General features: G+C 37.8%; 1 protein-coding gene across 6 annotated transcripts in view; it reads left to right on the forward strand.

Annotated features, from left to right (window-relative positions):
* REV1 (REV1 DNA directed polymerase) overlaps positions 1–15442 on the forward strand; it is an 89502-nt gene that overhangs the window by 34850 nt on the left and 39210 nt on the right. For 5 of the 6 annotated variants that reach the window (XM_003805400.4, XM_008970912.4, XM_055107608.2 and 2 more), the window contains 2 exons: positions 5570–5738; positions 12609–12761. In XM_003805400.4, coding sequence (XP_003805448.1) covers positions 5570–5738; positions 12609–12761 — 322 coding nt within the window. Of the gene's footprint in view, positions 1–3573; positions 3731–5569; positions 5739–12608; positions 12762–15442 lie in introns of all 6 variants that reach the window. The other variant, XM_008970918.5, reaches the window with a different exon arrangement.

A 15442-nucleotide genomic window follows, 5' to 3' on the forward strand; every position in this document is an offset into this window, starting at 1 on the left:
ATCTAGCTAGGAAAGCTTTTGTGCAAGATTTAAAAATTTTGTTTATAGAATTTGTTTTAACCAGATGAGCAAAACTTTCTATAAGCTGGGCCTACAGACGTGAAAGTGGTCTTCATATGGCTGTTTTGATGTTATATGGTGGCATTTGCTCTTGTGACATTTTACTTGTAGGGCTTTAGGTCTAAACGTGGGCAAAATTGTGGTCCTTGTATATGGCTTTTACTTTTACTGTGCTTTCAATTGTCTGTCACTATGTCTGGTTTTAGTTAAACCTCAAATTTAGTTGCATATAGAATGTTCTGCAAAATAAAACTAATAGTAGGAGTCTTGTGGAATTTTATTTATTTGTTTATTTAAGATAAGCTCTGTTGCCCAGGCTAGAGTGCAGTGGACTGATCATAGCTCACTGCAGCCCCAAACTCCTGAGCTCAACGGATCTTCCTGCCTCAGTCTCCTGAGTAGCTGGGACTAGAGGTGTGTGCCACCACACGTAATTTTTGGTTTTTTTTTTTTTTTTTGAGCTGGAGTTTCACTCTTGTTGCCCAGGCTGGAGTGCAATGGCGGGATCTTGGCTCACTGCAACCTCTGCCACCTGGGTTCCAGTGGTTCTCCTGCCTCAGCCTCCCAAGTAGCTGGAGTTACAGGCGCATGCCACCACATCCAGATAATTTTGTATTTTTAGTAGTGACGGGGTTTCTCCATGTTGGTCAGACTTGGTCTTGAACTCCTGACCTCAGAGGATCCACCCGCTGTGGCCTACCAAAGTGCTGGGATTACAGGTGTGACCCACCGTGCCCAGCCTTTTCTGTTTGTTTTTGTTTTTGTTTTGTTGTGGATTTTTTTTTTTAAAGACGGATCTTGCTGTGTTGCCTAGGTTGGTCTCAAACTCATGGCCTCAAATGATCCTCCTGCCTCAGCCTCCCAAATCTTTCAAATTACAAGCATGAACCAGGAGGTCGAGGTTACAGTGAGCTATGATAGAGCCATTGCAGTCTAGCCTGGGTGACAGAGCCAGACCCTGTCTCTAAATAAAAAATAAAAAGGCAAAGAACAATGAGGAGAAAAGCACTCACTCTGACATTTCAAAACAGTGACATCGATTGTAAAAATTTGGAGGATAGAATTTCCCTGAATCTAGTTTTGTTTTGTTTTGATTTTTTTTTTTTTTTTTTGAGACAGAGCCTCACTCTGTCACCCAGGCTGGAGTGCAGTGGCGTGATCTTGGCTCACTGCAACCTCCGCCTCCCAGGTTCAAGGGATTCTCCTGCCTCAGCCTCCTGAGTAGCTGGGACTATAGGCGCGTGTTACCACGCCCAGCTGATTTTTGTATTTTTAGTAGGGACGGGGTTTCATCATGTTGGCCAGGCTGGTCTCGAACTCCTGACCTTGTGATCCGCCTGCCTCGGCCTCCCACAGTGTTAGGATTATAGGTGTGAGCCGCCATGCCTGGCCTGTTTTGATTTTTTATTTTCTGTTTATTCTTTGCTAGTACATCAAGGACATTCTTGAAGGAGTATATACTGAAGGGTGGGCAACAAGAGAAGGATTTGTAGGAGGGATTATGAATTGCAAAATTTAATGTTTTGTGTGAATAGAGAGCAGCTTTAGCTCTAGAGCTCCTTCTTGCTTCCCGGTTTGGGGTAAGAAATGGTAAAAATAATACTGATAATATTATTAAGAGCTGACACATAATTCTTTTTTTTTTTTTTTTTTTTGAGATGGTCTTGCTCTGTTGCCAGGCTGGAGTGCAGTGGCACAATCTCAGCTCATTGCAACCTCTACCTCCTGGGTTCAAGCGATTCTGCTGCCTCAGCCTCCTGAGTAGCTGGGACTACAGGCACGTGCCACCACGCCCAGCTAATTTTTGTATTTTTAGTAGAGACGGGGTTTCACCATGTTGGCCAGGATGGTCTCGATCTCTTGATCTCGTGATCCCTCCCCCTCGGCCTCCCAGAGTGCTGGGATTACAGGTGTGAGCCACTGCACCTGGCCACATAATTTTTACTATATGCAAGTTACTTTTCTCAGTAATTTATAATTTTTAGCTCTTAATTCCCACAGAAGTCCTTTGAGACACTATTATTATCCCCAGTTTACATGTGAGGAAACTGAGGTTCTGAGAAGTTAAATAACTTGCCTGAAATCCACGTAACTAGCAAATGATGGAGCCAGGATTTGACCTTAGTCATTCCTGCTTTGGAGTCTGTCCTCTTAATACATTATATGGCGTCTCTAATTTGTGAGTGAGTGAATAAGTGTTTTGAGATTTTAAGTATTTATACCACTTGTACTCCACTTTTGCTGGAGGGTGGATTCTAGGCAGGAGTCTGTGATGCATTGAGGATGTTAATGAATTTAGCAAATACTCACTGAGCACCTGCTTTATGTCAGGGATATGAAAGTGCTTGACAGACAAGGTTCCTGCCTTCAAAGAGCATATGTTCCAGGGGGGAATCTGACAGTAAACAAGTAAACAAACAGACGTGGTAATTTCAGATTATCAGTGCTATGGAGAAAGTTAACTGTTACAGTACATTGCAGAGATGGGTTCTGTAGGCAGTGTGTCATACAATGTTTAATGTCATATAGCTTTCATGATGTTGGATATTATCTCCCCCTTTTTTTTTCTTTTCCTTTTTTTTTTTTTTTTTTTAGACAGGCTCTGGCTCTGTCAACCAGGCTGGAGTGCAGTGGTGCAACCTCAGCTTACTACAAACTCTGCCTCTCTGGCTCAAGGTAACCACTTCAGACTCCCTAGTAGCTGGGACTGCAGGCACACACCACCACACCTGGTTAATTTTTTTCCATATTTTGTAGAGACAGGGTCTCACTTTGTTGTCCAGGCTGGTCTTGAATTCCTGAGCTCAAGCAGTCTGCCCACCTTGGCTTCCCAAAGTGCTGGAATTACAGGTGTGAGCCACTGTGCTTGGCTCCCAATTTTTTTTCTAATTAACCCCACATCTGCTGAATTAAAGGAGAGTGTTAAATACAAAAATGAATTTATTATGCAAATCTGCAGTTATCGTGTATGTTCTTTTGGACTTGTAATAAGGGAGTATGTTCTAGTATTGAAGAAATAGAACCAGGGAGGAATACTGCTGTAAAAATTAAAAAAAAAAAATTCAAAATAGGGTAGCTTCCAGCGACCATGCATGCCAAGAGTTAGCATGCCAGCCTGTTGGACCTGACAAAGTGGTCCCTGGCTGCTGTCCATAGTGCACTATTGGCAGGTCTGTTTTTGTTGAAACTTTGGGTCACCATGTGTCAGCCTATGTATATTGTCTTCTGTCATTTTTTTTTTCGTAGAGTCTAGGGCAGGATCCTGAGGTCATATACATTACTCGAAAGGAGTTCTAGTGTGATCATAGTTTATAATAATAGCAGTTTTCATATTGAGTGACCTCTACATGCCAGACTAATTTCATTGTAACAGCTTTGTTTATGGAGAAAGAGGAGAAAGCCTAAAGAAGTTAAACAACTTCTCCAAAGTCACACAACTCAGGAGTGTGAAAGCTAAGATTAAACTCAGATCGGTCTTATTCCATAGTTTATGTGATCTTGCCTTTTAACTAGATTGGTTTTCATGCTTCACTTCACACTGAAGAATATGTAAGAGCTTTCAGAAGTGAACTTCAAAGAGCCCTCTTAACTTCATCCAGTAGAAGGGCAATGTATTTTCCAGTTCCAAATTTCTGGAGTAATTAGTTTTCAAAGAGCAGCTAGTAGACGGGTGAGTACTTTATGAGTATGTATATGGAAAGTTAATGTGTTCTTGACGTGTCTTTTTATTCGGTAAAGGACAGCCATTTTCTATTTAAGTCATTAAATAGAATTAGTTTAGGAAAGTTACAGATTAACTTGCAAATTAATTTTTTAGATTTCTGTGATTTCATTGGATTTGGTGCCCATATTAATGCATTGTAATGTAGCCTTTAATTTGATACTTCTCACTGTTATTTTATAAGATCAGCCAGGTTCTTTAATGTTAGAGAAAGAAACTGAACTGTAGATTCCTGACTGGCTAGCTGTTTAATTTCTACTGTTTCACATTAAATCACTCTGATGCTGTAGTTCAGTTTTTAACTTAACCTTAACCCTGAAAACTTCCATTATTAATTTTGAATTCATTTTGTTTAAAAGGATGCTTTTAAATCTCTTTGTATGACACTGCCCAGTTTGGTAGCTGCTAGTAACATGTGTTAAGCACTTGAAATATGGCTATTCTAAATTGAGATGCGTTGTAAATGTAAAATACCCACTGGATTCCAGAGATTTAAGAAGAAAAAAGAAAGTAAATATCTCAGATTTTTTCTGTTGATTACATGTTGAAATAATATTTTGGATATATTGGGTTAAATAAAATTAATTTCACCTTTTTACTGTTTTTAATGAGGTTACTAGAAAATTATTATTTATGTGGCTTGCATAATATTTTCTACTGAATAGTGCTGATATTTGTAATCAGTAATGTCAAATTTTGTGCTGTAAAATTTAGACAAACCTGGTATGTCTGTATGTGCTGTTAGTTTTTTATCTTCTAGAAACTAAAGCTCACCTAATTATTGTCATAATGAAAATGTTTATTTAAATACTTGGACCTATATTGCTTGGGATTAAGCTTGCGATAAGCCACATGTGGAAACTCCCCCTGGGTACAGCTGTTGTTAGGGGAGGTGTGAGTTAGAGCATTCATTAGGATGATAGGTGAAAGAAAGAGAACAGTGATGATTAATGTGATGCTAGTAATGCAGGCCATAATACGACTTTAGTGAATCAGACATTTCTTCTTAGGGGGAAGCATAAGTCACATTGTGTCTTTAAGATATTTTCTTAAAATATTTCCCATATTTAAGACATATAAGATATTTTCTGTAGTTTTATTAAGAATAAATCATTTGAAACAAAATTGAAAAAAATTGGTGTTTCTTGGTTTGCAGTCTTTTTTGTTTTGCTGGACTTTATTTTTTGGCCTTAATGAAATTTCATATTAGGGAGCTGGATAATATTTACTATTTGATTAAGTTTTAAGATATTTTCTTAAATAAAAATAAAAATTATAAAGCTTTCTAGAAGTAAAATCTACTAATAAGCACTACAGTAAGTCTCATTTATAGTAAATATGAGTAACTATTATTTATCTGACTCCTCTTGTATACTCTGGAGGAGTGGAAGGATTAGTCTTTGTAAAATGATTCATAAATGGGTTTATAGTTGTTAATTTTTAAAAACACAATATCAAGGTCATATGCTAAGTATAGTAAAAAATGTAAAAATATTTGTACTGTTATTAGTATTTGATTCATTACTTGAGGTCCCTATTTGCTCTGCTAGGCACTTCTCAGATGTTTTTGTGTTAGTTGGTTGTCTGGCAGCCAGGGAAGGAGGATGTACTAAAGCAACATAGCTTTCTCACTTTGTGATTTACCTCCCAGCTTTGTTTACTGGCAACACAGCCAAGGAGAAGGTGAACCAATGACATTCTTAAAGTTGACCTATTTAAGGAGTTATTCATTAGGGTTCTACTTCTTACACATAAGACTCTTAATATATTTTAATATAAATTTTGCAGATCCTTCCGCTGAGGAATTGAGAAAACTAATGATGTTGCATGGAGGTCAATACCATGTATATTATTCCAGATCTAAAACAACACATATTATTGCCACAAATCTTCCCAATGCCAAAATTAAAGAATTAAAGGGGGAAAAAGTAATTCGACCAGAATGGATTGTGGAAAGGTAAGTTTAATTTATTAAATTTAATTAATAAATTTTTAAAGTTAGAATACTTTTTATTTATTTATTTTTTTGAGATAGGGTCTCGCTTTGTCACCCAGGCTAGAGTGCAGTGGCATGATCATGGCTCACTGCAGCCTCAACCTCCCAGGCTCAAGCAGCCCTCCCATCTCAGCTTCCAGAGTAGCTGGGACTACAGGCATGCGCCACCACACCTGGCTGATTTTTTGTAGAGATGGGTTTCACCATGTTGCCGAGACTGGTCTCAAACTCAAACAGTCCTCCAGCCTTGGCCTCCCAAAGTGCTGGGACTACAACCACTGCGCATGGCCTTTCTATTTCTTTTATAAAATTGTAACTAATATATTGCCTCCTGATTGACAGGGTGAAAAATAATGTCTTAAACAACACTACTGTTTAAGCTCATGTTGATAATACTATAGCCTAGGATTTGGCATCCTAATAAAAGTAGCATGTTAATGTGTTTGCCAGGAATTAGGGGTGATGACTCAGGAAAGTGTCAGGAAGCAGTTATGGGAGAAGGTGGAGCAAGCGTGTTATTCAACAAATATATGTGCACCTCTTAAAGACTAGGCAGTGTTCTGTGTTCTTGGGAAATAACAATGAACAAAGCAAAGATCCCTTCACTACCTCATGGAGTTTATATTCTGTTGGGAGAGAAAGAATGAGTAATGTATGAGTACATTATACCATGTTGTCTATCACATAGGTTTTTAGCATGGTAATACATCAAGATAATGTGGACCTAGAATGCTAGGAGTAGGGGGAAAGGAGGGAGTACAGTCACAGTATTATTTACTGTTTTTTAATGATTATATCGTGGTTTCTCTGCTGTTGGTTTGGAAATGATAAGTTGTAAATCAGTGGTGACCATTCATATTGACTTCCTAAGTTTAAATATGTCATCTGAAACCTTGGAGATGAGCTAAAACTTAAGTGGTTTATATTTTTAAATGACATGAGGTATGTAATACATATGAGCAATTACTGATTTATAAAAGAAGTAAAATATTAAAGTAGTAATTTTATGTATGGATAGATTATAATCAGTGTATGAGAGATTGCGTATCTTTTTAAGTCAGTTGCTGAATTTTTTTTCTAGTTCTTGCTTTTACTAGTTATAACACCCTCCATTAACTGTTCCACAAATTAAGTATTAACTCAGTTCCTTTGTATAGTGTATTTAGCCGCATAAATTCACGGAGAAGCAGCGTGGTGGAAAAGGCTGCGCCTGGGCTCTGGAGACATACTTGGCTTCAGAACTTCCAAACTCGGCAGTTCAGTATCCATATAACCTGGTATAATTTTAGAAACTTTATGCTTGGCCGGGCATGGTGGCTCATGCCTGTAATCCCAGCACTTTGGGAGGCCGAGGTGGGCAGAGACCAGCTTGGCCAACATGGTGAAACCCTGTCTGTACTAAAAATACAATTAGCTGGGAGTGGTGGCTTGCGCCTGTAATCCCGGTTACTTGGGAGGCTGAGGCAGGAGAATCGCTTGAACCCAGGAGATGGGAGGCTCCAGTGAGCTGAGATGGCGCCACTGCACCAGCCTGGGCAACAGAGAAAGACTCCGTCTCAGGAAAAAGAAAAAAAATAAAAGCTTTATGCAGTCACTCAGGACCTTGTTTCCTCATTTGTGAAAGAAGGCCAATATCTGCCTGCTGTGGTTATGTGAGAAATAAAAATCATTTGTCCATACAACCTGGCACAGTGCCTAGCATGTTGTAGAGGTGTAATATATAAGAAGCTACTGTTACTATTTTATTTTTATTCTGTAACATTAGCAATTATTAGAAAATTCCAAAAATTCAAAAGTACATTACTATCTCTAGAAAGTCAAATATATTGGCTGGATGCGGTGGCTCACGCCTGTAATCCCAGCACTTTGGGAGGCCAAGGCAGGCAGATCACGAGGTCAAGAGATCGAGACCATCCTGGCCAACTTGGTGAAACCCTGTCTCTGCTAAAAATACAAAATTAGCTGGGCGTGGTGGCGTGCGCCTGTAGTCCCAGCTACCCGGGAGGCTGAGGCAGGAGAATTGCTTGAACCTGGGAGGCAGATGTTGCAGTAGCCAAAGGTTACAATGAGCTGAGATCGCGCCACTGCACTCCAGCCTGGCGACAAAGTGAGACTCTGTCTAAAAAAAAAAAAAAAGTCAAATAAATAACATTTTACATATTAAGGATTTTTTAAACCTGGAGGGATAAAGTCAAAGGCTCGTCCCTATAACATCCCACTGATTCCTTCCTTTGCACTGTGGTCTCATGACCTAACCACTGTCTATCAATGATATAGTATTGATTAAAATGGCTTTTAGGTATGTGTCTCTTCAAAGGACTTGGTCTTAGTATATGAAGTTGGATCACTCAGAGTTGAGCTGTGTTGTCACTAGAGCTAGAGTTTTTATCTGGGGGCAATAGTTAGGCTTTGGAGGGAATGGGGAATTTCTGTGGACAGGAGGAGAGTTGAGGGGAAAGGGATCTTGCTGGGGGGAATTGATTTACTTAGAAAATGGTGTTTTCCGGCCGGGTGCGATAGCTCATGCATGTAATCCCCCCACTTTGGGAGGCCAAGGTGGGTGGATCACGAGGTCAGGAGTTCAAGACCAGCCTGGCCAATATGGGGAAAGCCTGTCTCTACTAAAAATACAAAAATTAGCCAGGCATGGTGTTGGGTGCCTGTAATCCCAGCTACTCAGGAGGCTGAGGCAGGAGAATTGCTTGAACCTGGGAGGTGGAGGTTGCAGTGAGCCGAGATCACGCCACTACACTCCAGCCTGGGTGGTAGAGCGAGACTGTCTCAAAAAAAAGAAAAAGAAAAGAAAATGCTATTTTCCATTACAGTTGCTTGTTTTGCACGTGTTCTTTTTGCCAGATGCGCCTAGGGAGATCATAAGATAGAAAAAGCAACTTAGATAGTTAAAATTCACTTTAATGGATTTTATCTTAGTCTGGACTGAGGTTTAATCATTTGTCTTTAAATAATTAAGAGTGATTTTGGACAGCATGATTATATATCCTATGGGCCTCATTTTGTATTTGAGGAGACAGGGCCAGTGGGGCTCACTGACTTGCCCAAGAACAGAGTAGGTTTTAGAGTCCAGGTGTTCTGAATCCTGTTTGTGTCCTCTTTTTACCATTTAATTAAGCTTTTTATAGATGGCCCATGTGGAAATGGATCAGTGTTGGCATATATCTTAAATGCCAGGAGTCCATTATGTCATTGTAACAGGGAATCCTTTTGGTTAAATCATGGCACTGTTTTTATTCACACTCTAATCCCTGGTTGATGTCTTCTTAGCTGTGTTTTAATGAGATTTTATTATACTTAAAAATTTTAACAGGTATTAGCTATTTAATAAACGTTACATACTCTTCTGAATAATTAGTTTTTGTTTTTATTCGAGCAGTTTGAAAAGGAACTGCCACTTGTAAGTATGTGGGGTGTTGCTTTAATTTCAGTTCCCTGATGTCTGTATGTCAGTAGATCTGAGTTAATGTAGGCATGGTTATAGGGCCCTGACTTTGAAGAGGCAAGGGAATCCTTTCATGAGGAGCCTGTGTACATTAAAGTGTGAAATTATTTTACTAAAACCTTTGTTTTGTAAATCTCACACTTGTACATAGTGTATTAAAAGTAATGGTTTAAAAAATTTTTGTCACAGTCTTTGTCTTGAGACAATTTTACCTTGAAATTTGAAATGTGGAATAGATGAGAAGCTGCTATGACGTACCCCACTGGCCCACCAAACCTGAGGAGTGTCATGGAGCATAATTTAAAAATATTGTCCTAAGTTGCTACAGATTGTTCTTGTTTTTGTTGTTCTTGATTTTGTGTTGATCCTTGTAGATTGAGAACCTTGTAGCGTGGGTTTTTTATATTTGTATATCCCGTGATTAGATGGTCACATAGATCTGTTGGGAGTTGAGACAGAATAATTTATTGTTCTGGTTCATGCCAGCTCAATGGGATCTACTAGTAGGACTTTCAGTTTATCTTTTCTTTCTAAACTCCCAAACCATATACGTTTGTCATGTGCTTACATATGAGTCAAAACTTTGGTTTCTAATTACATTCAGTGTTAATATTAGAGTGCTTATGCAACTCATTTAAATAAAAGTTGATTGCAATTTTATCTCTCATGAGTTTTTTTTGCCATTCCTTGTGTTTTTTTTTTTTTTGTTCTGCCTAAACGCAGAGGCTGTAGGACAAAGCAAGAGTAAGACTTCCCAAAATAGATGAATATTTCACTTGCTATGACTGTGTTTTGATTCGTTGTATAGAATGTAAACTCTTTCATATATATATCAGAATATAGTTTCAATGTACATGAAAAAACTCAGTGTATAAGGAAACCGTGTAGTATTATCTTTTGGATAAAGATGGATTTTTTTATTATCCTTTCCTTTTGGTTTTGAAAGAATAGTAGAAAATGTCAGTACAGTTCCTTTGCGCTTAGAACAAGAGGGGAAATTAGTAAATGTGAGAAATTAATCCCAGAGAGATTTTTAAAAAGGTCTTATACAAATATGCTTTCAGATAATGTTTCTGTCTATATATCTATAGATAGATAAATGGGTAAGCAGGGGTAATTAGGAGTATACAACTGATAGATAGTGGTTTAGGCTTCAAATTATAACTGACATTACTTCACTAACATTACTGTAGTGCATTGGGCTTTAATTCTTTTTATTGAGTATCTCTGAGGATATCTGATTTGAGACTTGCAGTATTTAAATTGGCTGTCTAATTTTGTAGCAGTCTCCATGGACTGACTTATGTAAGCCTAAGAATTCTGTGGGTGGCCACATGGCTCTTGTTAGGAGCTGGATAAGGCCTGACACCCTTGTATATGATCAGTGCTGACCATAGAGAGTACCTGTAGAGTCTGCATCACTCCAGCATGCTGTCAGTAGGGCAGGAAAAGCGAGAATGATCATAGGGCATTTTGTTCCTTGCACTTTTGGTTTTACCTGAGATGTGCAGCTGGCACAGTGGGTGTAGTTTCACTCTCTACTTGTCTCTTAGTTATAGCTATCTATGATAAAGGATGGAAAGCTAAGGTTAGGATTTTATTTCAGGTATTAAGTAGCTGTACTTCTTTTGGTGGGGGAAGCAAGTGAGTTTGATATACATAATACCACAGAACAAAGATTTATAGTTAGGCAATTGAGACGAACTATTAAAGGAAGAAAAGGGCTGGGCGCGGTGGCTCACGCCTGTAATCCCAGCACTTTGGGAGGCAGAGGCGGGTGGATCACGAGGTCAGGAGATCGAGACCATCCTGGCTAACACGGTGAAACCCCGTCTCTACTAAAAAAAATACAAAAAATTAGCCGGGCGTGGTGGCAGGCGCCTGTAGTCCCAGCTACTCGGGAAGCTGAGGCAGGAGAATGGCGTGAAGCCAAGGTCGCGCCACTGCACTCCAGCCTGGGTGACAGAGCGAGACTCCGTCTCAAAAAAAAAAAAAGGAAGAAAAGTTGGTTTGAGGAAGAATAAAGTAAAAAATAGTCGAATTTTAGGGTTTCGATTCTAATATTTGAATGTAACCTGAAATTTTGAATGCATTTTTAATGTAACCTGAATTTTGGTAAAACATTTAGCCTGGTCATAAATCCATTTGGTTACATGTCTTGCGACTAGTATAGTATGTTCTTTACCATCATAATTTAATAGTTATAGCATTTGATATAGGTTAAGGTACTTTAGGTAGAATTGTTAAATATATATTGACACAATTATATAAAGGACATACTCTGTATCATATATAGTTCCGTTTTTAGATTCTGTTAGTATGTTTTCCTGTATTCCAAGTTGTTGACTCAGTTATTTTTAATTAGTATTCTGTAAGCCAATTCAGTCATTTCTTAAATGATTGTTTTTTAAAAAGTTTTGTGTGACACCATTTAAGAAAATGAAAATGTCAAGTCTTGGATTTATGAGACAATAAGAAACATATTTTTATCATGTTATTTATCAGTCTTTTTCTAAATAACTGAGGGATGATTCCTTGGTATATATTTTAGGTTTAAAATCCAGAGGTTGTTTTGAAATATTTTCTAATATTAAAGGAGCTTGTTTTGAAATTTGGATGATAGCATAAGTATATTGATTGGTTATTTTTAAATTTGAAGTGAAATGATAATTTTAAAGGTAGAGTAGCCATATATAACTCAGTTTATTAGCAAGAAAATGTCAGTTTTAGATACTGCAATCAAATTAGTTTTAGTTCTGAAGTACAAAAGGAAGCAGACATTTGGGAACTTCAGTTACAGTGCTAGTACCACCTAGCGTTATAACACTGGTGTTCCCCTGGATTTGAGTGGTGTTGTGTGATATGCTGTGAGGATGTACATGGTAGTTTTGGCCCTTGTAGAGTTCATATCTTCAAATGGTCTTGGCTCTTAACCATTCTTGTATACATAAAAATAGTATAAATTATTACTCTTGAAGTTGAGATTCTTTATTTTGTCCTATATTTTTATTTTACAGTTTCTGACATGAATTTGGAAATTGAGCATCCTTATTCAGTTTATTTATCCTGGAAAACCTTAATAGATGAGATTTTGATGAAGTCTTGATGATTCTCTGTTAACTGTTGACAGGGTGGTAAATACTAAAGTCATGAGGTTTAAAATATTGACTAGTTCAGCTCTGTGCTTGCAGTTTTTCCCCACTCTAAGATCATATTGTATTAGGACCACTAAAACCGAGCAAGAAGGAATAAACTAGGAAAACAGATGACCTGTTGTTGGTGAAATATTGTATCTTTAAGGACATTGATTATTTTTCATGAAGCTCATTGTCACCAAGTATGGAACTCTAAATTGGTGTTGCTTTTTGTTTCAGCATCAAAGCTGGACGACTCCTCTCCTACATTCCATATCAGCTGTACACCAAGCAGTCCAGTGTGCAGAAAGGTCTCAGCTTTAATCCTGTATGCAGACCTGAGGATCCTCTGCCAGGTCCAAGCAATATAGCCAAACAGCTCAACAACAGGGTGTAAGTTTGTCTAGTTGGGGATTACTGCAAAGCTGGTTGGTTTTTTTTGTTTTTTTTGTTTTTTTAAGATGGAGTTTTGCTCTTGTTGCCGAGGCTGGAGTGCAATGGTATGATCTCGGCTCATTGCAACCTCTGCCTCCCAGGTTCAAGTGATTCTCCTGCCTCAGCCTCCCGAGTAGCTAGGCTTACAGGCGTGTGCCACCACGCCTGGCTAATTTTTGTATTTTTAGTAGAGACGGGGTTTCACCATCTTGGCCAGGCTGGTCTCGAACTCCTGGCCTTGTGATCTACCTTCCTTGGCCTCCCAAAGTGCTGGGGTTACAGGCATGAGCCACCACGCCTGGCCACAAAGCTGGTTTTTAGCAGTGAGCATGGCCCCTGCTCTGTTACAGTCAGACAGAAGCAGATACAAACCCTGGCCATTCACTTATAATAAACATGTTGAAATATGTGTGTATGAGTGTCTTATCTAAAAATGAATTATTTTTATGATGATAATTTCATAAATGTAAGTAAGTTTTTACAATCATACTGGTTTCTCACCTTAAACTAGTGGATCTTAATTGTTAATAACTTTTTTCATGGATTTTCATGAAAGTAATTATTTCCTCACAAGTAATTTGCTGTATTGCTTTCTCAAAAATGGAACTAACTGCACCAGCTATATTTTTGTTGTGTTCCATGCATAGAAAGACAATGAAAATGTTAATATTTCTGGGTTATTTTTGAAAAATTCAAAATTCATAACATTCTAAATATGTAAATATATAAATGGAAGTTTAGTTGGTGACCCTTGGTTATAGAATTGAAAGTGAATCTAGACTTTATTCCATGTGGCTGCTTTTTTTTTTTTAATATTGATTTAAGCTTTTAATTGCAACCCTGGATAAATTGGTTTCACAATTAATTGGTGGGTTGCCTTACCTTGTATATCAGGTGGTTCATTATGGTTAGCCTTCTCTTTATTTATTAAATTGCTTGCTTTGGGAGTTGGATATATTTTTTTCCGGAAACACCAGGAGTCTAATTAATCTGAGAGGATCCAGTATCACTGCCTTCTGTAATTTTTGTTGCCATTTGTTAATTTAACTTGTACTCACAAGCATATTCAAATATTTTTCATGTTACCTGTAGCTTTTAATTTTTTTTAATGTGCTATCAAGGTATATAGCAAATAATACCAGAAAACCTTTTCACAGAATACATAGCTTTAGCTTTCTTTTCTTACCCACATTAATAAAAGTAGAAAATAGATATGTTTTTTCAAAATCTTCTTTGTGACACTTTAGGAAGAAATTACCTTTTAGATTTTACTTCTTAATACATTTATGCCATTGCCTAAAAAATGTATCTCTACCCGTGATATTTCCAGTACAGCTACTTTGCAAATGTCCATTTGTCTAGGCTGAGAAACTATAGTACAGCAAGAATGTATGTTAACAATGTATTTTCCTGCCAATATATGGCTTTCTGTTGCATGTGTTGCTATAATGCATGTAAAGGGTCTGAATGTTTTTGACACAAAACTAGATGTAAGACTTTCTGACGTACATCACTTTTGTTGTTTTCTGGGGTTTTTTGGGGGGGTATATTCAGTACATTTTGTACATTTCTTTGAAATGCTCATCTGTGACTTCTTGCTCCCTTGCATTCTGTTTATCTCAAGAGGCTGAACTTTCTCTGCATGTGACAAATTAGGTTTTCTTTTTTTCTTCTTCTAATCATATCTACTTTGTCTTTTTCCCCATCACTGGCGTGATCATCTGTGAGCATGGCATCTACTCAGAGTTGCCTGTCACATTTCATATGATGTTTAGCCAGAGCCTGAGCTAACCCAGAAATGGGTGATCATCCAGCTTGTGGGACTTTTCTGTGTAGTCAGGCTCTCATTACTAATAAACCAAGTTGGTATTAGGGTGAGGGGCTTTAGGTGGAACCTGATAATACTGTGGTAATTTCACCTGTGGCTTACTACTCTGTAGGGCAGCCCTTCATCTGGAGCCTGCGCTGTAATTGAATTAATGCTATGGACATTTGGACATTCCTAAGTAGAATGAATTACTGCTTTGTAATTCAGGTTTTTGTTTTTGTTACTTAGATGATTCTCGTGAATGCATTTTTAAACAAACGTCTAGAGGAGCCAGGATGTGACTTTAGCATAACATTTGTCATAGGTTCTGCATTTATAAAGCTGTCATCAGGAAACTTGGTCCAGATTGCCTTGTACCACCCTGGCATCTAAATAATGCATTTCTTAGAAATGAAGTGCAATTTCCCTTGTCAGTAAGGCAAGCGTCCTTATTTTTCTAGGTGTAAATTTTACTGAATTACCCCCACACATTGACATGGCTTTACTTTTTGTCTATTTGTGCAACAATTAGCTCATTAATAGGTTAATCAATATAGTCAGTTTTTTTCCTACTGAAACCATCTGGTTTCGTATTAGATTTAATGTGTTGAATAGTACCTTTCATAAAAACTAAAACTAGGAATAAGAATTCAAGTAAGGTTTTTAAATCCATTTTTATGAAAGTTATTTGTAGTATATTAATTCAGCAGATATTTATTGACCATGTAGTAAATGCCAAGCACTGTGCTTCAGAACTGGGTATTTAGAGCTTATAGATTCCAATTAATTTTTTATGGGAAAAATAACTGAAAAGTTTTTTGGGTTTTTCTTC

Source organism: Pan paniscus, chromosome 12, assembly GCF_029289425.2.
Source record: "Pan paniscus chromosome 12, NHGRI_mPanPan1-v2.0_pri, whole genome shotgun sequence".
Lineage (NCBI taxonomy): Eukaryota > Metazoa > Chordata > Mammalia > Primates > Hominidae > Pan > Pan paniscus.